Below are 24,441 nucleotides of genomic sequence, written 5' to 3' on the forward strand. Positions count from 1 at the left end.
ACGTGAACTGATGGACATCAGTCGAATGGACGTCCAGGGAAGAAGGTGGCAACCTCGACAGTCGCGCTCAACCAGCACGTGACGAGCCACGTGGTACACCCAGCTGCCTGGGCAAGCGACACGTGACCAGCTCGGACCACGTGCAGCCACGAACCCGACAGCGGTGCCGCGGTGATCCCCCCAGTCCCCCCTCCCCAGTCCCCCCTCCCCAGTCCCCCCTCCCCAGTCCCCCCTCCCCAGTCCCCCCTCCCCAGTCCCCCCCTCCCTAGTCCCCCCTCCCCAGTCCCCCCCCCCACAGTCCCCCCCCCCCCACAGTCCCCCCCCCCGCTTCGCCCCGCCACTTGCGGCACTGGGAGTTGTTGTGCTCCCAAGTCGCTGACGTCTGCAGAAGTCGCGCGTCCACTTTGTTCGCCCCCCCCCCCTTCACGGCCCCCCCCCCCCTTCACGGCCCCCCCCCTTCACGGCCCCCCCCTTCACGGCCCCCCCCCTTCACGGCCCCCCCCTTCATGGCCCCCCCCCTTCACGCCCCCCCCCTTCACGCCCCCCCCCCTTCCCGCCCCCCCCCCCCCTTCACGGCCCGCGCCTTCCCCCGGGGCGGGGTGAAGGTTTGGCTGGCGGGGGAGGGGGGGGGTAGTGAATGGGGGGGGGGGGGTAGTGGATGGGGGGGGGGGGGGGGCAGCAATCGGGGGAGAGGGGGGGTGGCTTCGCGACTGCGGCGTGGGGGGCCCTGGTGCAAGAAATGTAATGCCCCCCCCCCGCTCTCTCCAATGCCCCCTCCTCGTGTGGTGGCCTGGCCCCTTCGACGCGTGGACCACGGGGCAGTTGCACCGCCTGCACCCTCGAGAGATTCGATGAAACCCGAGGGCCGCGGCTCCTCGGCCCTTGCCCCGCCGCCAGGTGGTGAGGGGCGGTCAGAGGCGCGTCTCGTCGTGCGGCTCCGTCAGCTCGCACTCGCTGCTCCTGCTGGGAGGCTGGGCGGCGCTGGGTGCCTGGTTGGTGCTGGTGGTGGCGCAGGGAGTCTGGGTGGTGCAGGGTAACAGTGAGGCCCAGAGTGCTGGTGAGGTGCAGGGTGGGGGTGAGGTGCGGGGTGGGGGTGAGGTGCAGGGTGGGGGTGAGGTGCGGGGTGGGGGTGAGGTGCAGGGTGGGGGTGAGGTGCGGGGTGGGGGTGAGGTGCGGGGTGGGGGGTGAGGTGCAGGGTGGGGGTGAGGGTGGGGGTGAGGTGCGGGGTGGGGGTGAGGTGCAGGGTGGGGGTGAGGTGCAGGGTGGGGGTGAGGTGCAGGGTGGGGGTGAGGTGCAGGGTGGGGGTGAGGTGCGGGGTGGGGGTGAGGTGCAGGGTGGGGGTGAGGTGCGGGGTGGGGGTGAGGTGCGGGGTGGGGGTGAGGTGCGGGGTGGGGGTGAGGTGCAGGGTGGGGGTGAGGTGCAGGGTGGGGGTGAGGTGCAGGGTGGGGGTGAGGTGCAGGGTGGGGGTGAGGTGCAGGGTGGGGGTGAGGTGCAGGGTGGGGGTGAGGTGCAGGGTGGGGGTGAGGTGCAGGGTGTCTGGGTGCTGCAGAACGTGCTGGCCAGGGGGTCCGGGCGGATCAGGTACCTGTGGGTATCGGGGAGGGGGGCCATATCAGGATGACAAGAGACAGTGCACAGGTGTGAGTGTGGTACCACAGGTGTGAGTGTGGTACCACAGGTGTGAGTGTGGTACCACAGGTGTGAGTGTGAGTGTGGTACCACAGGTGTGAGTGTGAGTGTGGTACCACAGGTGTGAGTGTGGTACCACAGGTGTGAGTGTGAGTGTGGTACCACAGGTGTGAGTGCGGTACCACAGGTGTGTGTGGTACCACAGGTGTGAGTGTGGTACCACAGGTGTGAGTGTGAGTGTGGTACCACAGGTGTGAGTGTGGTACCACAGGTGTGAGTGTGAGTGTGGTACCACAGGTGTGAGTGCGGTACCACAGGTGCGAGTGTGGTACCACAGGTGTGAGTGTGGTACCACAGGTGTGAGTGTGGTACCACAGGTGCGAGTGTGGTACCACAGGTGCGAGTGTGGTACCACAGGTGTGAGTGAACTCACACGATGTCGTGTAACGCGAGCGGGGTGTCGGGGCCTGGGTTGATGATGACGTAGGAGAACGTGTTCTGGTGGTCACTCAGTTCGTCTGCAGGGCACGCATGGCCGTCACCATCACATGCCCATTACCACAATTACACACAGACACACTCCAGATCATCACACGCACACCCATCGTCATACACACACACATCACTGTACCACAGCCACGACACCACATCATCATCGCTGCCTCTTTCCCCACGGTTAATCGCAAATGCAAACTTAGTTGAGGTCACAGGGGCTGTGTGGACTCGATTATCCTCGAACGGATTAGAAATCTGCGCGTTCTAAAATAAACGAGCAGACAAGGCGCCCGATTGACAACTCTCTCCTCGCGTAAAACATCGCAGCGCTTTGGCTGGAATCGACTCTGGCGAAGCGCCACGTGTCTGAAGGGAAGGGCCCCTCTCTGTGAGATGCCCCTGTAAACAACATCTCGGAGTTCACCAGCATTGGTTCAATGAAGCCGGACTGCTGACGAGACACCATATTGTCCAAAATGGTCCTGACTTTTGCTTGTGTTGAACCAATGCTGCTGATGACATGACCGTGTGGCTGATGGGATGTGTGAAGAATACGCGTGTTGGTCACGTGGAGGGACAGACACGGGGGGGAGGAGGCGGCGCATCGTCTCCTGTTTTATGTTTCCTTCACCGGGTGATCGTGATCGTGGTTGCTCACTGCCCTCTCATCTGGAGCATCTGGATGTCGGGATCGATGCTTCTCCGAGTCCTAAGTTCAACTTCTGCCGCTCCAATCCTTCATATCCCCAATCCATTCTCAATTTCCCTTCGATCCATTGGCGGCTCGTCCTGGAGCGCCCGTCCCCTCCTCGTCGCATTTCTGCCGATGTCGTCTCCTCCTCCTCATCATCATCTCGGCCCCGCACAACGCCCGCGGCTCCGCTCGTCACCCCGACTCTACCCCGCCCCCGACTCTTCCTTCACCTCCCTCTCCTGCTTCTCCTCCCCTCTCACCCTCCTCTCCCACTCCTCCTCTGCCCCATCCATCTCCCCCGACCCTCTTCCACCCAGCACCGGCGCTAGAGGGGGTGCCGGGGTGGGACCTGCCCCCCGCCCACCAACCCGCTCCCCCTTAATCTCCCCAGGTTCACTCTCCCCCTAAGCGGTGCATCGCCGGTAGAGTGACCTCCCGCACAAGCGGCTGTCCTGCGCGCCGCCCCATGCCGGAGGAGCTGCCGCCGCCGGCACGCACCGAATCCTTCGGCCGACAGCCCCAGGTGGCGGAGCCGCCCCTTGACGAGCTCCGCCAGCTCCTGGCGCTCCGAGCGGCGGAACAGCGACGGGCGCCGCCGGTGGGCGCCCTCCGCGGCGCGGCCCGCGTGCCGGGCGCCGCCGCCGCGGCTGCGGCTCAGACGCCGGGCCCACTGCATGCTCTTGCGGCGCAGCGGCTCGGCCGGCTCGCTGCCCGTCGAGTCGCGGTGGAGCGGCGGCGGCGGCGGCGCCTCCTCGCAGTCCTCGACGCTGATGGAGACCTGGGACTGGGGAGCGCGCGAGGCCTCGGTCACGCGCCGGCCAAAGTCCGTCGCTTCGCGCGACGCCACCGGTCGAACAATCGCCCCGACCTCGACCGCCCGCTCCGGAGAACTCAAATGAACGGCGGCGACGGGGGGGGGGGGGGGGGGGGGGCCCGTTGACAGTCATAGACTCTGGGCATTCTACGTTCCCCATTCGGTTGACGGGGCGTTCCGGTCGTGTACGTCCCAACCTGACCGGCGCCAGGCGCGGGGGCCCAGTTGAGCCACCACCGCTGGGCATGTGGGGGCTACGCACGTGGCCTGTGACGCGGCACCGTGCAGGCGAGGGTTGGTGGATCACCGCTCAAATATTGTGAAACTCCCTTCCCGCGGGCGTCGAGGAGGAGCCATGCCCGGGCTCGCCACAAGAAGGAAGTACGGCAAGTGGAATCGTCTCAATCTGTCGCCGTATTGTTACCCCCTCGCGCGCGTGCGTTCGGTTCACCGCAAGGCCAGCCGCAGTGGTCTCTTGCTCTTTTGTGGAGGAATCCAGTCTCCTGGAGTTTGGGAAGAAGATCGTCATGGATGTCTCGCTCCCCAGGGTCTCGGGAAGAAAGCTTATTGTAGCTTTGGTGATTGAGTTGAAGGTGGAGGGGTGACCAGCCCCTCGCACACGTCCAGAGCCCCCGTTGGCCACTACGGTGGCCTTGAGAGCCACGAGGCGCCCGCCCCCCCCCCCCCCGGTGGCACTGCTCACAACCGCATTAAGGAGGGGGGTCGGCTGCCACCAGCGAGATGGGGGTTGTTTTTAAATCCTTTATATTAAGTTCACTTGCTTGCGTGCTTACGACCGTGCAAATCTTTCGGTCGTTTTTTAACCCACTTCCCGTGATCCAATTGAGCTGACATTTTCCACACAGACTCGTTGTGCGTGACAATTTATTTTCGTGAAAAAATGTTTCAAAAATGTTCAACATTTTAGGAATTTTTTTTTTATATTTAATTACCAATTGCTTAATGGTGGCAGGCAATCATCTGACCCATAGGTGGCAGCCATCTCAAGCCAGAGGACGAGAGGACTCTAGCCGCCACGCATATAAAGGATTTATAGTGAAAAACTTTGTTTTTACGGGTTAATTTTGTATCACCGCAACCATCACCACTAATGTCACCATCACCACGAGCACCACCACCACCACAAATATTGTCAGCACCACAAGGATGTTGGGGCAGCAGGGATGTACTCACCCGAGAAGTCAACTCCTGGGACTGCGAGAGACAAAGAGGGTTCAGTGTCAGAGGTGAATAGTTCACGTGACCCATGACGTCACGCAGCTCACCACCCCATACAAACCCTACACAACAATGCCGCTGATCATGGCGATGAGGAGTGAGGAGGGCCTCACGTCACTCGGGGCGGCTCCGTGCGTCTCCGTCCGGTAGATGCCGATGGGGACGTCGCCGCCGGAAGAGCAGAGGCACCGGTGGAGGCGTCCGTACGTTCCGAACCACCGCAGCTCCCGCTCTGTCACGTGCATCTGGGGTGAGGGGGGGGGGGCACAGGGGGCCCGGCAAGGGGTGACCGCTCACTCGCTCGCTCACCCGCTCATTAACACGCTCACCCGCTCATTAACACGCTCGCTCACCCACTTGCTCACCCTTTCGCTCACCCGCTCGCTCACCCGCTCGCTCGTCCGCTCGCCAAGCTACGGTCGCCGTGGCGTCTTGCGAACTCGCCGCCACCACCACTCGCTCGCTTACTGCCTCACCCTCACCGCTCACAATTGGGCGACCACCTGCCGACTGACTCCCCATCACAATCGCCACTCATTCCCCCTGACCACCCCCACCCCACCCACCCACCCCCACACCACCCACCCACCCACACCCCACCCCCACCCACCCCCGCTCCACCGCCCCCCCGCCCCCCACTCACTGCGCACAGGAACCCCGATCCGGGCGTCGTGTCCAGACCCAGGAGAAGTCGCACGATGGGGATCATGTAGTCCTTGACGAACGACTACGGCGGCCACGGCGGGAGATGGGAGGGACATGGGGGGGGGGGAGTGTACAATCCATTAGCGACCACGCAGCCTCGCCTGGGTGTCCCCCACCTGGGTGGCCCCCACCTGCGTGGCCCCCACCTGCGTGGCCCCCACCTGAGTGGCCCCCACCTGCGTGGCCCCCACCTGAGTGGCCCCCACCTGCGTGGCCCCCACCTGAGTGGCCCCCACCTGAGTGGCCCCCACCTGCGTGGCCCCCACCTGCGTGGCCCCCACCTGAGTGGCCCCCACCTGCGTGGCCCCCACCTGAGTGGCCCCCACCTTCGTGGCCCCCACCTGAGTGGCCCCCACCTGAGTGGCCCCCACCTGCGTGGCCCCCACCTGAGTGGCCCCCACCTGCGTGGCCCCCACCTGAGTGGCCCCCACCTGCGTGGCCCCCACCTGAGTGGCCCCCACCTGAGTGGCCCCCACCTGCGTGGCCCCCACCTGAGTGGCCCCCACCTGAGTGGCCCCCACCTGGGTGTCCCCCACCTGCGTGGCCCCCACCTGAGTGGCCCCCACCTGAGTGGCCCCCACCTGAGTGGCCCCCACCTGGGTGTCCCCCACCTGGGAGCGCCTCACCTGGTAGAGCAGCGTGTCGAGCATGCTGACGCTGAACACGCGGCCCGCTGCGAAGGGCAGGCGGAACATGAAGGCCAGGTTGGAGCCGCGCTCCCGCTCTTCCTGGCGGCGGGGCCACGGGGAGAGCGGAGAGGACAGAGCGGGGCAGGGTGGCAGTACGGTGCGACACCCTCACACGCTGTGACACCCTCACACGATGTGACACTCTCACACGGTGTGACACCCTCACACGATGTGACACTCTCACACGGTGTGACACTCTCACACGATGTGACACTCTCACACGGTGTGACACTCTCACACGCTGCGACACCCTCACACGCTGCGACGCTCACCCTCACACGGCACTGTGCTTTTAGATCATTGTGAAGATGATGATGGTCGTCGTGGTGGTGGCGAAGATGATGATTACTATCGATACTTTGATGATGGAAGCTGTGATAAAGTCATCAAGATGGTAACAGTGTTGATGGTGGTGGTTATGACGGTGGTGATAATGTAATGCCGCGGGTCGTGATGATGATGATGGCGGTGACCATGGTGATGATGGCGGTGACCATGGTGATGATGGCGGTGACCATGGTGATGATGGCGGTGACCATGGTGATGGTGGCGGTGACCATGGTGATGGTGGCGGTGACCATGGTGATGGTGGCGGTGACCATGGTGATGGTGGCAGTGACCATGGTGATGATGGTGGTGACCATGGTGATGGTGGCAGTGATCATGGTGATGATGGTGTGGCACCTTCTCGAGCTGCGAGAGTGCGAGCGAGTAGCAGTCCTGTGCGCGGAACTGCATGAAGCGCATGTTGGCGGGGTGCGTGAGCTCCGTGATGATGGACAGCCCAGGGAACAGCCTGAAGCAACACAGGCAGAGCAGCGCTCACAGCCCCCCCCTCACCCCCCGCCATGCCCCACACTGGAACGCGGCTTCGTGTTATCGTTTGACCCTTCTGACCTTGCCGCACGAGCGAGTAGCCCTGACCCGCAAACGTTCTCTCCTGTAGTCCCATTGTCTGGGCTCCCTCGTGGAATCCAGAGTGACGACAAGTCTAATCTCACGGCATTTCTCTGCAAGTAAACTTTACACCGAGGTCGTCACGGCCATCGTGAATCACGGGGAGCTTCTGATTGGGCCGGATCGGCGTGCAGGCTGTGATGCCAGTGCGTTCACTAGAACCCTCCACCGCGGCAGAGCCCATCGAACCAAGTTGTGGCGTCGTGGCCAAATGTGCCGAGGAGGGGGGAGGGGGAGGAGAGATGTTGAGAATCCCGACCAACATTTTGAGAAGTGGGTCTGACGTGTCTCTCACCGGAACATCGTCTGCACGCTGACGATGGTCTTGGCGTCCGCCATGTAGTCCTCCTCGGCCAGCATGGAGCTCTCCTTGTCCACCACCACCACGGTCTCGGCATGCGTCACCCCGCTCTGCAGCAGCGAGTCCAGGCTGCGGAGACATCCCATCACCACCACCACCACCGCCATCACGACCACCACCCTTCATGATGATCACTACACTGTACCGCACAGCGAGGGACCCGTGGTGGCGCGGTCCGTGCGGTGGCCACTCACTTGTCGATGGAGCCCAGAGTGTAGTAGACCATGGGGAAGCAGCTGACGGCCTCGAGGAACGAGGGGTCCGGCCTGAAACATCACCACCATCAACACCACCACCACCGTCACCATTACCGTGGTCACCACGCATGTCTCCACCGTGACCACTCACAACACCACCATCAACACCACCATCGACACCACCATCAACACCACCATCAACACCACCATCAACACCACCATCAACACCACCATCAACACCACCATCAACACCACCATCAACACCACCATCAACACCACCATCAACACCACCATCGACACCACCATCGACACCACCATCGACACCACCATCGACACCACCATCGACACCACCATCAACACCACCATCAACACCACCATCAACACCACCATCAACACCACCATCAACACCACCATCAACACCACCATCGACATGCTGCTGCTGCTCGCTGTGGGGTCGAGGGAGCTCAACCGAGCGTCGTTCAAGCGCGCACCACGTGACCACTTACACTCCTCCGCCCGCGTCGGGTGGCGGAGAAATCTTAAGGAGAGGAACTTGGGCAGATTTATTTTCGCGACCTCGCCTACAAAACTCAAACTGCGAACCCTAAACACGAGGAGGAATAACGAGGATGACGTCGTCGTGGTCGGGGCCACGAGCACGTGGCGCGCGAGTGCCGCGGTTTGGCGGCTGCTCACGGGTTGTCCAGGAGGATGACGACGGGGTGGAGGGCCGCGCGGGGCCGGCAGCTGGCACGCAGAGGCACCACGAAGTTGTAGAGGCCGGGACCCGCCGTCTCCACCGACGCCAGGATCACGCGGTTCCTGAAGCGGTAGCTCTGGGCGTCCCGACAGCTCTTGTGCACGCAGCCCTGGGGGTGGCGAGGGGTGGCGGGAGAGGGAGGAAAGAGGAAGGAGAGGGCAAAGGAGAGCATCAGGAGAGGAGGAGAGGGGGGGAGAGCATTAGGAGAGGAGGAGGAGAGGAGGAGGAGGAGGAGAGGGGGGGGAGTAGGGGATGAGTGGAGGCATGAGGAGGAGGAGAGGGGGGGGGAGTAGGGGATGAGTGGAGGCATGAGGAGGAGGAGAGGGGGGGGGGAGTAGGGGATGAGTGGAGGCAAGAGCAGAGAGGTGTCTTTGGGACACTTTTCTTGGCAGTATCGAAATTAAATTAGTCGGCAATAACACAGGGAGGTGCTAAGATGTTCAAGCACCAAATAGACATTTTGCCATCAAGTCTGCATTAACCACACGTACTTGTGGCAAAACATGCGAACACATATGCTTTGATTATATATCCATTGTCGTTATTGATGTAGCTGCTTAACCCGAGCTATTAACGCTGTGCGCCCTTTGGCGTTCTCTGGCCTAACACTGGTGAGACAAGGCCATAACGAAGGCCGTCTCTGGTGCGGGCCAATCAGTTTCACAGACAATGCCATATATCAGCAGAGTAGGGAGAGCGAGAGGACACGGTAAGAGAGGGAGCCGGACGCAGCAGCAGCAGCAGGAGGAGTTACCACGTCGAGTCGCAGGCAGCAGAGCGGGGATCTCCGGCGCAGCAGGTGGCAGAGCGTTGGGGAGCAGCCGATGTAGGGCGACGTGGGCGGGTAGCCGGTCACGCACCTGGCGAGTCATTCATCGACTCATTCACTCATTCCCCGACGTATTCATTCACCTACTCACTCGCTACGATGCTCCGCCAATCACTGATTCATGGATATACTCATTGACGCATGGTCAAACATGAACAGTGCTGGACTTTTAATTCCCGCAGTGTCTGCTGCCCCCCCCCCCCATCGTTTGCAAGTCCCTTCCCCCAGGGAGTGGCTGGGTTTTGCCTCCTACTTGGGTACACTTTGGACCTTCCTCCTACTTGGGTGCACGTTGTAAAGGTGCCACTCACGCGGGGATCCCCACGGGCTCGTCCTCGTCCCACTCGGCCCGGGAGGCAAGCAGGTCGCGGGGCAACAGCAATGGGGGCAGCCCTGCCCCCCGCTGCCCCGTGCTGCCCTCCCCGTGCTCCGCCTCGCCAGGCAGCGGCAGCGAGCGGGAGCGACTCGGCCGCGTGTCCCGCGTGTGGAGCTCCATCGCCACGGAGCCTGCGCCATCGGCACCATTGGCACCATCATCATCATCAGCACCATCATCATCAGCAGCACCACCATCAGCAGCAGCACCAGCATCATCATCAGCAGCACCATCATCATCAGCACCACCATCATCAGCACCAGCATCATCATCAGCAGCACCAGCATCAAAATCAACAGCAGCAGCAGCAGCACCGTTATCAGTAACAGCAGCATCATGTGGTAGAACACTGAAATGCTGAACGACCCAATTGAAGTCCCTTGTCGGCTGCCATATTGTGGAGAGGTTACAGACGCGTGGTGGCTCCTTCGGGCTGTTTATCGACCACGCTGTGTGGTTGTGATGTGTCATCCGTGAGCTGTGCACGCGCCCCCCGGGCTCGGTTTGTAGTTGCGATTACAGCAGCAGCAGCAGCAGCCTGCTGATCGGAGACCGCCAGACTGGCGCACGCCCTCAACCACGTGGCCGCCACCCGTGCCCAGCGTGCGTGGCCAGCGCGTGGCCAGCGCGTGGCCTGGCCCCCACCCGTGGCCCGTGCGTCACCCGTGCCCATGCTGCCGATGAAGTTGTGCACCGGCAGGCCTCCCGGCTCCGGCTCCGGCTCAAAGGCGCTGCTCGAGTCGGTGGAGGGCGCAGCGCCGGGCGGGGAGCCCTGCGGCCGCCGCCGAGCGGGCGACGGCGCCGCCGGCTCGCGGCCGCCGCCGCTGCCGTGGATGTAGAAGCAGGTGTCGCTGGCCGCCAGCAGGAAGCGGGGGCCCGGGTTGAGGAGGATGCTGCGGCTGCCCTCGCGACGAACGCCGATCAGACACAGGCCGGACCTGCGCGGGGCGCGGAGGCACGGGGGGTGGGGGCCGGGGAGAGCAGCTGAACAAGCGGGCGGACGCGCGTTCTCGTTCCCTTGCGGGGTTCCAGAGCGATCGCCCAGAGACGCAGGCAGGAGACGCGGACAAGAAGGTCGATACACAGAGACAGAAGCACGTGGGTAGATATACGAGCCGAGGTCGAGATGGACAAATAGCGACACACTCAGGGAGAGATTGTCTCTGCGTTTCCTGGGAGTAACACGGAGCAACGAAGGGTGGTGTCGGGGCTCAAGAAGATGCGAGATTAAGGATCCAGAGACATGGCGCTGGAGGCTGGGATCCTGACTCTATATCGAGGGGGAGCCGGGGTCTAGAAGGCACAGCGAGGGGGTTACGGGGGTCTCGAGAAGCGGGGACGGGGGCCCTGAGGGGCTGCCACCCCCCCCCCCCGGACCCCCCACCTGCCTCGAGTGCGCCTGCCAGCAGGCGAGCGTGAAGCTGCTCCCCGCCAGCTGCGCCAGCGCCGCGCTGTCGGCGAGGCGCACGTGCAGCACCTCGCGCGCCGCGCCGCGCCCGTACACCCAGGGCCAGTGGCGCACGGGCGGCTCCTCCTCCTCCTGCTGCTGCTGCCGCGCCCTGAGTGGAGAGTGGGTGGGTGGGTGAGCGAGTGGGGGAGCGAGTGGGTGGGTGAGCGAGTGGGGGAGCGAGTGGGTGGGTGAGCGAGTGGGCGAGTGGGTGGGTGAGCGAGTGGGCGAGTGGGTGGGTGAGCGAGTGGGAGAGTGGGTGGGTGAGCGAGTGGGGGAGCGAGTGGGTGGGTGAGCGTGTGGGGGAGCGAGTGGGTGGGTGAGCGAGTGGGCGAGTGGGTGGGTGAGCGAGTGGGCGAGTGGGTGGGTGAGCGAGTGGGCGAGTGGGTGGGTGAGCGAGTGGGAGAGTGGGTGGGTGAGCGAGTGGGAGAGTGGGTGGGTGAGCGAGTGGGAGAGTGGGTGGGTGAGCGAGTGGGAGAGTGGGTGGGTGAGCGAGTGGGAGAGTGGGTGGGTGAGCGAGTGGGAGAGTGGGTGGGTGAGCGAGTGAGTGTGAGTAGGGGGTGTATAGTGTGCATGCCTCACCGCTTCCATGCGGGCGGTGGCGGCTGCTGCTGCTGCCGGGGCTTTTCCCTGCACTCACAACAACCACAACCAATAGCTGCCATTCCCAGCACGTGTGCCAGGCTAGGTCCACTTCGAGGGCGTCACGTGGACAGACGCAACTGTTTACGGGTCGACTGAGATGACCGGCAGATGCGCCGCCACCTCTGCTCCCCACTGCGCCAGCTCGCTTTGGCCGCGTTTAGAATCGAAGGTTGCAGGAGTCGCCAACCCCTCGCACGCGTCCAGAGCCCTCGCTGGCCACTGCCGAGGCCGTGAGCGCCGTGGAGGTAGCAACCGATCGGCATCGGCCTCTCGGCACCCCGCGGTGGCACCGCTCCCACGCGCAGCACGCGGCGCCCGCACTGCGCGCGCGTGGCCCAGTGGGGGGCGGTGGCATCGCGGCGAGCGTGCTGCACCATGGACCCGGCTCACGGCCAATATCAGTGACGAATATCTCAAGCGGTCCTGGATATCCCCTAGATCGACTCAGACTCAAATGAGTCCCCGATGCAGTGTGTAAACATCGGTACTGGGAAAACAACCTGCGGCCGGGCGTGGTGCTGGCCACCCACCTCCTCGTGTGCTCTGCTGGCCTTATTAGGTGCTCGCTAACAGCACTTTCCCCAACAGCCCGTTAAAAGCTACACACCAGACCTTTGTGTTTTCCAGGGCACTCGCACATCCACTAGATTCGAACCGCGAACCTCTGCAACGAGTTGCGAACCCGCCACCGCTGGCCACGTCAAGATGATTTGGAGGTGCGGTGCGGTGGTTCGGTGCGTGGTGTGTAGTGTGGTGTGTGGTGTAGTGTGTGATACGTGGTGTGTGGTGTGTGGTGCGTGGTGTGATGCGGTGTTCGGTGTGTAGTGTGGTGTGGTGTGTGGTGCGGTGCGTGCGGTGCACAGTGCTGTGGAGTGGTGAGCGGGGAGCGGCACGCACTGGGCGCGCGAGGTGTGCACCAGCAGGGTGATGAGCGTGGAGGTGGCCGGGCACACGCAGTTGAGCGCCAGCATCGCGAACTTGAACTCCTCCTCGCACAGCACGTGGTCTGCGCAGCACGGGGCACGGACCACCACAACCACTCCACACCACCACTACACCAGCAAGACCACTGGGCCCCAACCACCACACGACTCGTCAACCACTCTACGCTGCGCATCCCTGTGTCCCCATGTCTCTCCGTGTCCCCGTGTGCCCCCGTGTCTCCGTGTCCCTCTCCACGTGTCTCCCTGTATCCCCGCGTGTCCCCCCGTGTCCCCCCGTGTCTCCGTGTCCCCCCCCCCCGTGTCCCCGTGTCCCACTTGCGAACTTGACGTGGAACTTGTTCTCTGGTTTGAGGATCTGCACGTAGAGGGGACAGTTCGGGGCAAAATCCTTGACGGCCCAGGCACGCAGAATCGTCTGGTGGTCCTAGGGACAGAGAGGAGCGGCGCGCATCACGCGGCGCGGAACACGCGGCGCGGAACACGCGGCGCGGATCTCGCAGTTCAAGGAGCGCGACTCCTCACCGCGGCCATGCGGTCCGCTTCGTTGCGACTGCTGAGGATGAAGCACGCCTCGGCATCGTCCATCCTGGGGGGCACGGGCGCAGAAAGGGAAAAAGTTGGAGGTGGGAGCAGGGCGATGCTACCCAGTCCAATCACCCAGCACCCAGCTCAGTCACCCAGCACCCAGCTCAGTCACCCTGCAGCTCAGTCACCCAGCAGGCAGCTCAGTCACCCTGCAGCTCAGTCACCCTGCAGCTCAGTCACCCTGCAGCTCAGTCACCCGGCACCCAGCTCAGTCACCCAGCAGCTCAGTCACCCAGCACCCAGCTCAGTCACCGGGCACCCAGCTCAGTCACCCTGCAGCTCAGTCACCCAGCACCCGGCTCAGTCACCCAGCACCCAGCTCAGTCACCCAGCAGCTCAGTCACCCTCCAGCTCAGTCACCCAGCAGCTCAGTCACCCAGCACCCAGCTCAGTCACCCTGCAGCTCAGTCACCCAGCACCCAGCTCAGTCACCCTGCAGCTCAGTCACCCAGCAGCTCAGTCACCCTGCAGCTCAGTCACCCAGCAGGCAGCTCAGTCACCCTGCAGCTCAGTCACCCAGCACCCAGTTCAGTCACCCTGCAGCTCAGTCACCCAGCACCCAGCTCAGTCACCCTGCAGCTCAGTCACCCAGCACCCAGCTCAGTCACCCTGCAGCTCCGTCACCCAGCACTCAGCTCAGTCACCCTGCAGCTCAGTCACCCAGCACCCAGCTCAGTCACCCAGCAGCTCAGTCACCCAGCACCCAGCTCAGTCACCCAGCAGCTCAGTCACCCAGCAGCTCAGTCACCCAGCACCCAGCTCAGTCACCCAGCAGCTCAGTCACCCTGCAGCTCAGTCACGCAGCACCCAGCTCAGTCACCCAGCAGCTCAGTCACCCTGCAGCTCAGTCACCCAGCACCCAGCTCAGTCACCCGGCACCCAGCTCAGTCACCCCCACTAGGCAGTGCGTACTTGGCGCGCAGGAGGTCGGTGTCCTTGAGCGCCGATCCCTGCAGGTAGATCACGCGCTGCGCCCATAGCGGCACCTGCAGCAGGCGGCGAACCTGGGCGTCCATATCCGCGGGGCACAGCACGACCACATAGCAGCCCTAGGAACACGGGGCACGAGGGGACAGAGGGTCACGTGCGCCTCCCTGGAGACACGAAGGAGGACTGTGCCATAGGCAGGGCGCATGCCAACTCCTCCCCATTGCCCCTGGCCTTGCCCCTGGCCTTGCCCCTGGCATTGCCGCTAGCCCCGTCATCACCCGTGCCCCTGGCCCTGCCCCCGGCCCCACCTGCAGGCGCGGGTGGGCGTAGAACTCGCTGAGGAAGTCCATGAGGACGTCGCTGGAGACGCACGAGACGCACAGCACTACGTGCTGCTCGGTGCGCGCGCGGTGCCGGCTGTAGTGGCCCCCGCACTTCTGGCGCTCCACCCACAGGTACGCCAGCTGCTCGAACTGTGGGGAGCACGGCGCGAGGTTACACAACACCAGGGGTCACCTGGTCTCGCCTGGTCTCGCCTGGGCAGGTGAAGCGCTCACCTGTATGGGCAGCGCGACGAGCGCCACGCAGATCATGACGACGACGAGCAGCTGGGAGAGCCACACCTGGGGCGTGACGTCCCCGTAGCCCACGGTGGAGAAGGTGACCACGCAGAAGTAGAGCGAGTCGAACAGGGTCAGCTGACCGCCCGCGCGCTCCAGGTGCTGGATCCCACACATGCTGGGGGGGCGGGGGGGGTCAATGGGGGCGAGGCGGGGAGGGCACGTGACCTAGTAGCCACAGCAGCCGTAGCGAGCGGATGTGTTGGATGTGGTGTGCCGGGTGGCGCGGTATTCACCTGGTGAACACGAGGCAAAGCAGCGTGCAGAAGAGGATGAGCACCTGGGTGAACATGGCCGACTGCGTGCGCTGGATGGCGCGGTGCAGGTCGTTCTGCGGCAGCAGCAACAGCAGCACAACAGCAGCAACAACAGCAGCAACAGCAACAACAGCAGCAACAACAGCAGCAACAACAGCAGCAACAACAGCAGCAACAACAGCACAACAGCGGCAACAGCAGCAACAACAGCAGCAGCAGCAGCACAACAGCAGCAACATTGTCAGCGGCAGAAGCGAACCGGGCCGATCGCCCCAAGGTCCCGGTCCTCGGTGACGACAACGGCCGGTTCCTCTCCAGGCTCTGGAGCCACGGCTGCTGCACGGCGACTGCCGAGCTACCGGCTTCCACAGCTACACGCAGCTGCGTGTGTGGCGCAGCAGTCGCTGCTGACACAGCAACAGTTGCTGCTGCGCACACAGCTGTGGGCGCAGCTGCTGCATTGCTACTGCACAGTGAGGCTGACGCCTCAGTGACAGGTTTATTCATTTCATTTATGGCCCATTTGTAGATCCACTGCTGGATAAACGTAACGCCGTGGCCCCTATGTGGGTTGCTCGACCATACTTCACCACGCTGGTCAATGTGGGTGTGTGGAGCTTGTGGGGAGAGGCGGGCTTAGCCCATGGAAGGTTGAGATGCACACGAACGTTTGGCTCGTGTTGTATCGTTGTGGTAATATTCGGGTGACTCCCATTACGGAGGGACACGGGCGGCCGGGGCTCAAGTGATCACTGGGACGCGCCACTCACGATCATGCTCTCGAGCGCGTGCTTCGCCAGCCAGCAGTTGAGAAAGACTGGCACGAACAGATTCCGGAGCGGCGGCCAAAATATCTGCGGCAGAGATGATGTCCATTGCGAGATGCTTACACTGTGGGAAGATGATGATAATGAAGATGATGATGACGCGTGGAGGTGATGACGCGTGGAGGGAGGTGATGACGCGTGGAGGGAGGTGATGACGCGTGGAGGGAGGTGATGACGCGTGGAGGGAGGTCATGACGCGTGGAGGGAGGTGATGACGTGAGGTGATGCCTCCATGGCACCACCGGGTGGTCACGTACGGTGATAATGAAGGGCACCGAGGTGGTCATCTCCAGGATGAAGGTCACTCGGAAGATCTGCTCCCAGACGTTCCCCTTGGGGAGAAGAGACCAGAGCACGTAGTGAGCCTTCAGCATTCTCGCTCACACCATCTCAGTCACACCATCTCGGTCACACCATCTCGGTCACACCATCTCGGTCACACCATCTCGGTCACACCATCTCAGTCACACCATCTCGGTCACACCATCTCGGTCACACCATCTCGGTCACACCATCTCAGTCACACCATCTCGGTCACACCATCTCGGTCACACCATCTCGGTCACACCATCTCAGTCACACCATCTCGGTCACACCATCTCAGTCACACCATCTCAGTCACACCATCTCAGTCACACCATCTCGGTCACACCATCTCGGTCACACCATTTCGGTCACACCATCTCGGTCACACCATCTCGGTCACACCATCTCGGTCACACCATCTCAGTCACACCATCTCGGTCACACCATCTCGGTCACACCATCTCGGTCACACCATCTCGGTCACACCATCTCAGTCACACCATCTCAGTCACACCATCTCAGTCACACCATCTCGGTCACACCATCTCGGTCACACCATCTCGGTCACACCATCTCAGTCACACCATCTCGGTCACACCATCTCGGTCCCACCATCTCGGTCACACCATCTCGGTCACACCATCTCAGTCACACCATCTCAGTCACACCATCTCGGTCACACCATCTCGGTCACACCATCTCGGTCACACCATCTCAGTCACACCATCTCAGTCACACCATCTCAGTCACACCATCTCGGTCACACCATCTCGGTCACACCATCTCGGTCACACCATCTCAGTCACACCATCTCGGTCACACCATCTCGGTCACACCATCTCGGTCACACCATCTCAGTCACACCATCTCGGTCACACCATCTCGGTCACACCATCTCAGTCACACCATCTCAGTCACACCATCTCAGTCACACCATCTCGGTCACACCATCTCGGTCACACCATCTCAGTCACACCATCTCAGTCACACCATCTCGGTCACACCATCTCGGTCACACCATCTCAGTCACACCATCTCGGTCACACCATCTCAGTCACACCATCTCGGTCACACCATCTCGGTCACACCATCTCGGTCACACCATCTCGGTCACACCATCTCAGTCACACCATCTCAGTCACACCATCTCGGTCACACCATCTCGGTCACACCATCTCGGTCACACCATCTCAGTCACACCATCTCAGTCACACCATCTCAGTCACACCATCTCGGTCACACCATCTCGGTCACACCATCTCGGTCACACCATCTCGGTCACACCATCTCGGTCACACCATCTCAGTCACACCATCTCAGTCACACCATCTCGGTCACACCATCTCAGTCACACCATCTCGGTCACACCATCTCAGTCACACCATCTCGGTCACACCATCTCGGTCACACCATCTCGGTCACACCATCTCGGTCACACCATCTCGGTCACACCATCTCGGTCACACCATCTCAGTCACACCATCTCGGTCACACCATCTCGGTCACACCATCTCGGTCACACCATCTCGGTCACACCATCTCAGTCACAACATCTCAGTCACACCATCTCGGTCACACCATCTCGGTCACACCATCTCGGTCACACCATCTCGGTCACACCATCTCGGTCACACCATCTCAGTCACACCATCTCGGTCACACCATCTCGGTCACACCATCTCGGTCACACCATCTCGGTCACACCATCTCAGTCACACCATCTCAGTCACACCATCTCCCCGTGCTCCTTGCCGGCCTTCGTCGGTGCTTGTTAACAGCATTTGCCGCCACGCGTCTCCTCCTCACCTTGTAGCTCAGGTACATGAGCAGCATGGCCTCCAGGAAGCTTACGATTGCCACCGACACCTGGAGGTGAGAACGGGGACATGGGGACATGGGGGACATGGGGACACGGAGACAGGGCAGTGAGTCAACAGGGGATTTAGCCTCCGTCTTTCAACTCCACACGAACCTGCAAGGGCCTCCTGCTCACCTGTACAAGGCTAACGAGGGTGGGGGCAAGGGGAGGACGAGGGTGGGGGCAAGGGGAGGACGAGGGTGGGGGCAAGGGGAGGACGAGGGTGGGGGCAAGGGGAGGACGAGGGTGGGGGCAAGGGGAGGACGAGGGTGGGGGCAAGGGGAGGACGAGGGTGGGGTGAGGGCCTCCTGCTCACCTGTAGTGCCCACAGGGAATGTCCTCGGTTGACCCAGACGATTGGATACCTGGGAGGGAGGGAAGGGGCAGTGGTCGGGTGAGAGGGGGGGTGCTGCTGGGGGTTCACGTTGGGGGCAGTCCTGGGGGTTGAAGTGATTTCCTGCACATCCAGTGGTAGGAATTCGACATTCCGGTGGCAGTGCCGAGTCTCTGCATGAACAACCAACTGTTGACTTCCCTACAAAGCGATCCTCATTTTATCGACCCCCGAGATTTTATCTCGCGACCTTCCAATGGCGAGCCGCTCACTCTACCGCTGAGCCGGTTGGGGTTGGATGTAGGGGTCGTGGTAGGGGTCGTGTTAGGGGGTCGTGTTAGGGGGTCGTGTTAGGGGGTCGTGTTGGGGGTCGTGTTAGGGGTCGTGTTAGGGGTCGTGGTAGGGGGTCGTGTTGGGGGTTGTGTTAGGGGGTTGTGTTAGGGGGTTGTGTTAGGGGGTCATGTTGGGGGTCGTGTTAGGGGGTCGTGTTAGGGGGTCGTGTTAGGGGTCGTGTTAGGGGGAGTGTTCGTATTTGGTATAACAGTCGTGGTAGCATCAGCTGTAGTGGAGTGTCGAGGTTGTGGGTATGGGTGGTGTAGTGGTTGGTATTCGGGGTAGGGGTGGTGGCGTGGTGGGGGTTTGGGATAGAGGGGTGGGGGTACCGGGGTAGGGGTGGTGGGGGTACGGGGGGACCCACCAGTCGATGTTCCCCAGGCTCTGCGAGGCGGATGAGTTCTGCTCGGCGCAGTTCCGGCTGCGGAGAGGGAAGGCGAATCACCCCCTGCTCCCTCGCGGGGTCTCCGGGACCCCGTGTGCCAGGATCTCTAGAACCCCGTGTACCAGGGTCTCTAGAACCCCGTGTGGCAGGATCTCTAGAACCCCGTGTACCAGGGTCTCTAGAACCCCGTGTGGCAGGATCTCTAGAACCCCGTGTACCAGGGTCTCTAGAACCCCGTGTACCAGGGTCTCTAGAACCCCGTGTGCCAGGATATCTAGAACCCCGTGTACCAGGGTCTCTAGAACCCCGTGTACCAGGGTCTCCAGAACCCCGTGTGCCAGGGTCTCTAGAACCCCGTGTACCAGGGTCTCTAGAACCCCGTGTGCCAGGATCTCTAGAACCCAGTGTACCAGGGTCTCTAGAACCCCGTGTACCAGGGTCTCCAGAACCCCGTGTGCCAGGGTCTCTAGAACCCCGTGTGCCAGGATCTCTAGAACCCCGTGTACCAGGGTCTCTAGAACCCCGTGTGCCAGGGTCTCTAGAACCACGTGTGCCAGGGTCTCTAGAACCCCGTGTACCAGGGTCTCCAGAACCCCATGTGCCAGGGTCTCTAGAACCCCGTGTGCCAGGGTCTCTAGAACCCCGTGTGCCAGGGTCTCTAGAACCCCGTGTACCAGGGTCTCTAGAACCCCGTGTGCCAGGATCTCTAGAACCCCGTGTACCAGGGTCTCTAGAACCCCGTGTACCAGGGTCTCCAGAACCCCGTGTGCCAGGGTCTCTAGAACCCCGTGTACCAGGGTCTCCAGAACCCCATGTGCCAGGGTCTCTAGAACCCCGTGTACCAGGGTCTCCAGAACCCCGTGTGCCAGGGTCTCTAGAACCCCGTGTGCCAGGGTCTCTAGAACCCCGTGTGCCAGGGTCTCTAGAACCCCGTGTACCAGGTTCTCTAGAACCCCGTGTGCCAGGATCTCTAGAACCCCGTGTACCAGGGTCTCTAGAACCCCGTGTACCAGGGTCTCCAGAACCCCATGTGCCAGGGTCTCTAGAACCCCATGTGCCAGGGTCTCTAGAACCCTGTGTGCCAGGGTCTCTAGAACCCCGTGTGACCAGGGTCTCCCGGACCCCGTGTGCCAGGGTCTCTAGAACCCCATGTGCCAGGGTCTCTAGAACCCCGTGTACCAGGGTCTCTAGAACCCCGTGTACCAGGGTCTCTAGAACCCCGTGTGACCAGGGTCTCCGGGACCCCGTGTGCCAGGGTCTCTAGAACCCCGTGTACCAGGATCTCTAGAACCCCGTGTGCCAGGGTCTCTAGAACCCCGTGTACCAGGGTCTCCAGAACCCCGTGTACCAGGATATCTAGAACCCCGTGTACCAGGGTCTCTAGAACCCCGTGTACCAGGGTCTCCAGAACCCCGTATACCAGAATCTCTAGAACCCCGTGTACCAGGGTCTCTAGAACCCCGTGTGCCAGGGTCTCTAGAACCCCGTGTGCCAGGGTCTCTAGAACCCCGTGTGCCAGGGTCTCTAGAACCCCGTGTGCCAGGGTCTCTAGAACCCCGTGTGCCAGGGTCTCTAGAACCCCGTGTGACCAGGGCCTCCGGGACCCCGTGTACCAGGGTCTCTAGAACCCCGTGTGACCAGGGTCTCCAGGACCCCGTGTACCAGGGTCTCCAGAACCCCGTGTACCAGGATCTCTAGAACCCCGTGTACCAGGATCTCTAGAACCCCGTGTACCAGGGTCTCTAGAACCCCGTGTACCAGGATCTCTAGAACCCCGTGTACCAGGGTCTCTAGAACCCCGTGTACCAGGATCTCTAGAACCCCGTGTGCCAGGGTCTCTAGAACCCCGTGTACCAGGGTCTCTAGAACCCCGTGTACCAGGATCTCTAGAACCCCGTGTGCCAGGGTCTCTAGAACCCCGTGTACCAGGGTCTCTAGAACCCCGTGTACCAGGGTCTCTAGAACCCCGTGTACCAGGGTCTCTAGAACCCCGTGTGACCAGGATCTCCGGGACCCCGTGTACCAGGGTGTCTAGAACCCCGTGTACCAGGGTCTCTAGAACCCCGTGTGCCAGGATCTCTAGAACCCCGTGTGCCAGGGTCTCTAGAACCCCGTGTACCAGGGTGTCTAGAACCCCGTGTACCAGGGTCTCTAGAACCCCGTGTGCCAGGGTCTCTAGAACCCCGTGTACCAGATTCTCTAGAACCCCGTGTGACGTGATCTCTAGAACCCCGTGTGCCAGGGTCTCTAGAACCCCGTGTGCCAGGGTCTCTAGAACCCCGTGTGCCAGGGTCTCTAGAACCCCGTGTGCCAGGGTCTCTAGAACCCCGTGTGACCAGGGCCTCCGGGACCCCGTGTACCAGGGTCTCTAGAACCCCGTGTGACCAGGGTCTCCAGGACCCCGTGTACCAGGGTCTCCAGAACCCCGTGTACCAGGATCTCTAGAACCCCGTGTACCAGGGTCTTCAGAACCCCGTGTGCCAGGATCTCTAGAACCCCGTGTACCAGGGTCTCTAGAACCCCGTGTACCAGGATCTCTAGAACCCCGTGTGCCAGGGTCTCTAGAACCCCGTGTACCAGGGTCTCTAGAACCCCGTGTACCAGGATCTCTAGAACCCCGTGTGCCAGGGTCTCTAGAACCCCGTGTACCAGGGTCTCTAGAACCCCGTGTACCAGGGTCTCTAGAACCCCGTGTACCAGGGTCTCTAGAACCCCGTGTGACCAGGATCTCCGGGACCCCGTGTACCAGGGTGTCTAGAACCCCGTGTACCAGGGTCTCTAGAACCCCGTGTGCCAGGATCTCTAGAACCCCGTGTGCCAGGGTCTCTAGAACCCCGTGTACCAGGGTCTCTAGAACCCCGTGTACCAGGATCTCTAGAACCCCGTGTGCCAGGATCTCTTGAACCCCGTGTGCCAGGGTCTCTAGAACCCCGTGTGCCAGGATCTCTAGAACCCCGTGTGCCAGGATCTCTAGGACCCCGTGTGCCAGGGTCTCTAGAACCCCGTGTACCAGGATCTCTAGAACCCCGTGTGCCAGGATCTCTTGAACCCCGTGTGCCAGGGTCTCTAGAACCCCGTGTGCCAGGATCTCTAGAACCCCGTGTGCCAGGATCTCTAGGACCCCCGTGTGCCAGGATCTCTAGAACCCCGTGTGCCAGGGTCTCTAGAACCCCGTGTGCCAGGATCTCTAGAACCCCGTGTGCCAGGATCTCTAGGACCCCGTGTGCCAGGGTCTCTAGAACCCCGTGTGCCAGGATCTCTAGAACCCCGTGTGCCAGGATCTCTAGAACCCCGTGTGCCAGGGTCTCTAGGACCCCGTGTGCCAGGGTCTCTAGGACCCCGTGTGCCAGGATCTCTAGGACCCCGTGTGTGCGTGTGTGTGTGCTATTTTCCACGGCACATGACGAGTGTGTCGAGTGTCGTCTTGTATCAGTTTCGCTGCAGTGGCCACGAGCTGCACGTGAACGGCGAGCGCCACACGGCCCGCGACCTCACACGGCCCGCGGGTCGGCCAGCCCCGCCCCGTGGGGACGTGACCCCGCCCCCACCAGACCCCTCCACCCCCACCTCTAACCCCCCCCCCCCCACTCTCACCACTTGGCGCCCCCCCCGGGGCTCGTCGAGCAGCACGCGCACGATGTAGAGAAGGCACGTGACGAGGCGCAGCGAGAAGGACACGAGGCGCACGCGCAGACCTGGGGGGGGGGGGGGGGGTAGGTCACGTGCGCTGGTGCACATAGCCTGGTACGCGACGCGCATGCACGTGTAGTGGTACAGAAAGACAACGACCCCCCGTATCGCAGCCGTGACAGACTGTCGGGGCAAGTGCTGTTAGCGAGCACCTATCAAGGCCGACACGGCACACGAGCGGGTGGGTGGCGAGCACCACGCCCGGCCGCCTTTGTCTCCCCAGCGGCGATGTTTACACACCGCGCCAGCTACTCATGTGAGGCTGAGACGACCTAGGGGAGGAGACCCAGGACCGGTTCCGATAATCGCCACCGGTGGTGTTGGCCGTGAGCGGGAATCGAACTCGGGTGGCCGGGTCCGTAGAGCCGCGTGCTCCCCGCCGCACAGGGCGTGTGGTGGTGGTGGTGGTGCACACACACGGGCGGGCACGCACTGGAGCGCTGGTTCTTGATGAAGAAGAGCTTGAGTCGCTCCTTGAACGAGTTCTCACTCGCGAGCAGCTCCAGTTCCACCCTAGGGGCGGGGGTGGGGGACAGGGGTGTGAGCGAGCTCCGACAGCTGCCAATGCTGAAGCAGAACTTCACTGGCACTGCACTCAGCCACCAACTCGCTCAACTCACCCACCCACGAAGCAACCCACCATCTCACATATCCTTGTCTCTTGCAACAGTCACTCCAAACTCGTGTTGATGTTTCTGTGTCTGAGTTTGACTGTAAGTGACGTTCATAGTAATATTGTCCGACTTTCGACCCAGGACATGGATCTAATTCAAAGCCGTGTCATGTGTATGCACTGCTTTCCATTGACACTCGGATGCAGTTGTTTTTGCGCCGATTTACATTTTCTTGCATTTGCTCTGATTTCTATTCGGTGAATTTTGGATGAGTCGAGCCAATGAATCGACCCTTGGTGAGTCAATCATTGGGTGAGTCCAGCTGGGTGAGTCACTCCCTGGGTGAGTCACTCCCTGAGTGAGTCACTCCCTGAGTGAGTCACTCCCTGAGTGAGTCGACTCGTGGTTGACTTCGCCCCCAGAGGGAGGGAGGCGGGTGGGGGTCTCGGCTCAACGGGGGGTCCCGGTTGGGCTCCGTGAACTCTCACCACCACCACCATCATCACCGCGCCATGGAAATGCGCTTGTGGATACCTCGTTGCCATGGCGCCGCGAGTGCGCGCGACCAAATAGCGCGTTCCCGCCTGCAGCAGCGGCGTGCGCGGAGAGAGAGCGCATGAGTGTCTGTGTGTGTGTGTCTGTGTGTGTGTCTGTGTGTGTGTCTGTGTGTGTGGCTGTGTGTGTGGCTGTGTGTGTGTCTGTGTGTGAGGCTGTGTGTGTGTCTGTGTGTGTGGCTGTGTGTGTGTCTGTGTGTGAGGCTGTGTGTGTCTGTGTGTGTGGCTGTGTGTGTGTCTGTGTGTGTGTCTGTGTGTGAGGCTGTGTGTGTGTCTGTGTGTGTCTGTGTGTGTGTCTGTGTGTGTGGATGTGTGTGTCTGTGTGTGTGTCTGTGTGTGTGTCTGTGTGTGTGTCTGTGTGTGTGTC

General features: G+C 62.0%; 2 protein-coding genes across 7 annotated transcripts in view; one reads left to right on the top strand and one right to left on the bottom strand.

The window, feature by feature from the left end:
- Window positions 1–24,441, top strand: part of LOC144724212 (LIM/homeobox protein Lhx8-like) — a 192,452-nt gene that overhangs the window by 33,361 nt on the left and 134,650 nt on the right. The window lies entirely within an intron of this gene.
- LOC144724477 (potassium channel subfamily T member 2-like) lies at window positions 912–24,065 on the bottom strand. The gene is given in 33 exon segments (XM_078603667.1): window positions 912–1,054; window positions 1,422–1,585; window positions 2,063–2,147; window positions 3,317–3,602; window positions 4,602–4,847; window positions 4,985–5,116; window positions 5,515–5,598; window positions 6,203–6,304; window positions 6,950–7,061; window positions 7,518–7,652; window positions 7,778–7,849; window positions 8,477–8,649; window positions 9,295–9,400; window positions 9,681–10,246; window positions 10,278–11,015; window positions 11,046–11,304; window positions 11,775–11,822; window positions 12,735–12,843; window positions 13,097–13,205; window positions 13,304–13,367; window positions 14,279–14,415; window positions 14,605–14,769; window positions 14,854–15,034; window positions 15,153–15,247; window positions 15,944–16,027; window positions 16,258–16,332; window positions 18,113–18,172; window positions 18,481–18,529; window positions 19,196–19,201; window positions 19,203–19,252; window positions 22,811–22,911; window positions 23,340–23,464; window positions 24,055–24,065. Coding segments are annotated over 33 exon segments (4,872 nt in total).

This window comes from Lampetra planeri, chromosome 20, assembly GCF_965212315.1.
Source record: "Lampetra planeri chromosome 20, kcLamPlan1.2.h2, whole genome shotgun sequence".
Classification (NCBI taxonomy): domain Eukaryota; kingdom Metazoa; phylum Chordata; class Hyperoartia; order Petromyzontiformes; family Petromyzontidae; genus Lampetra; species Lampetra planeri.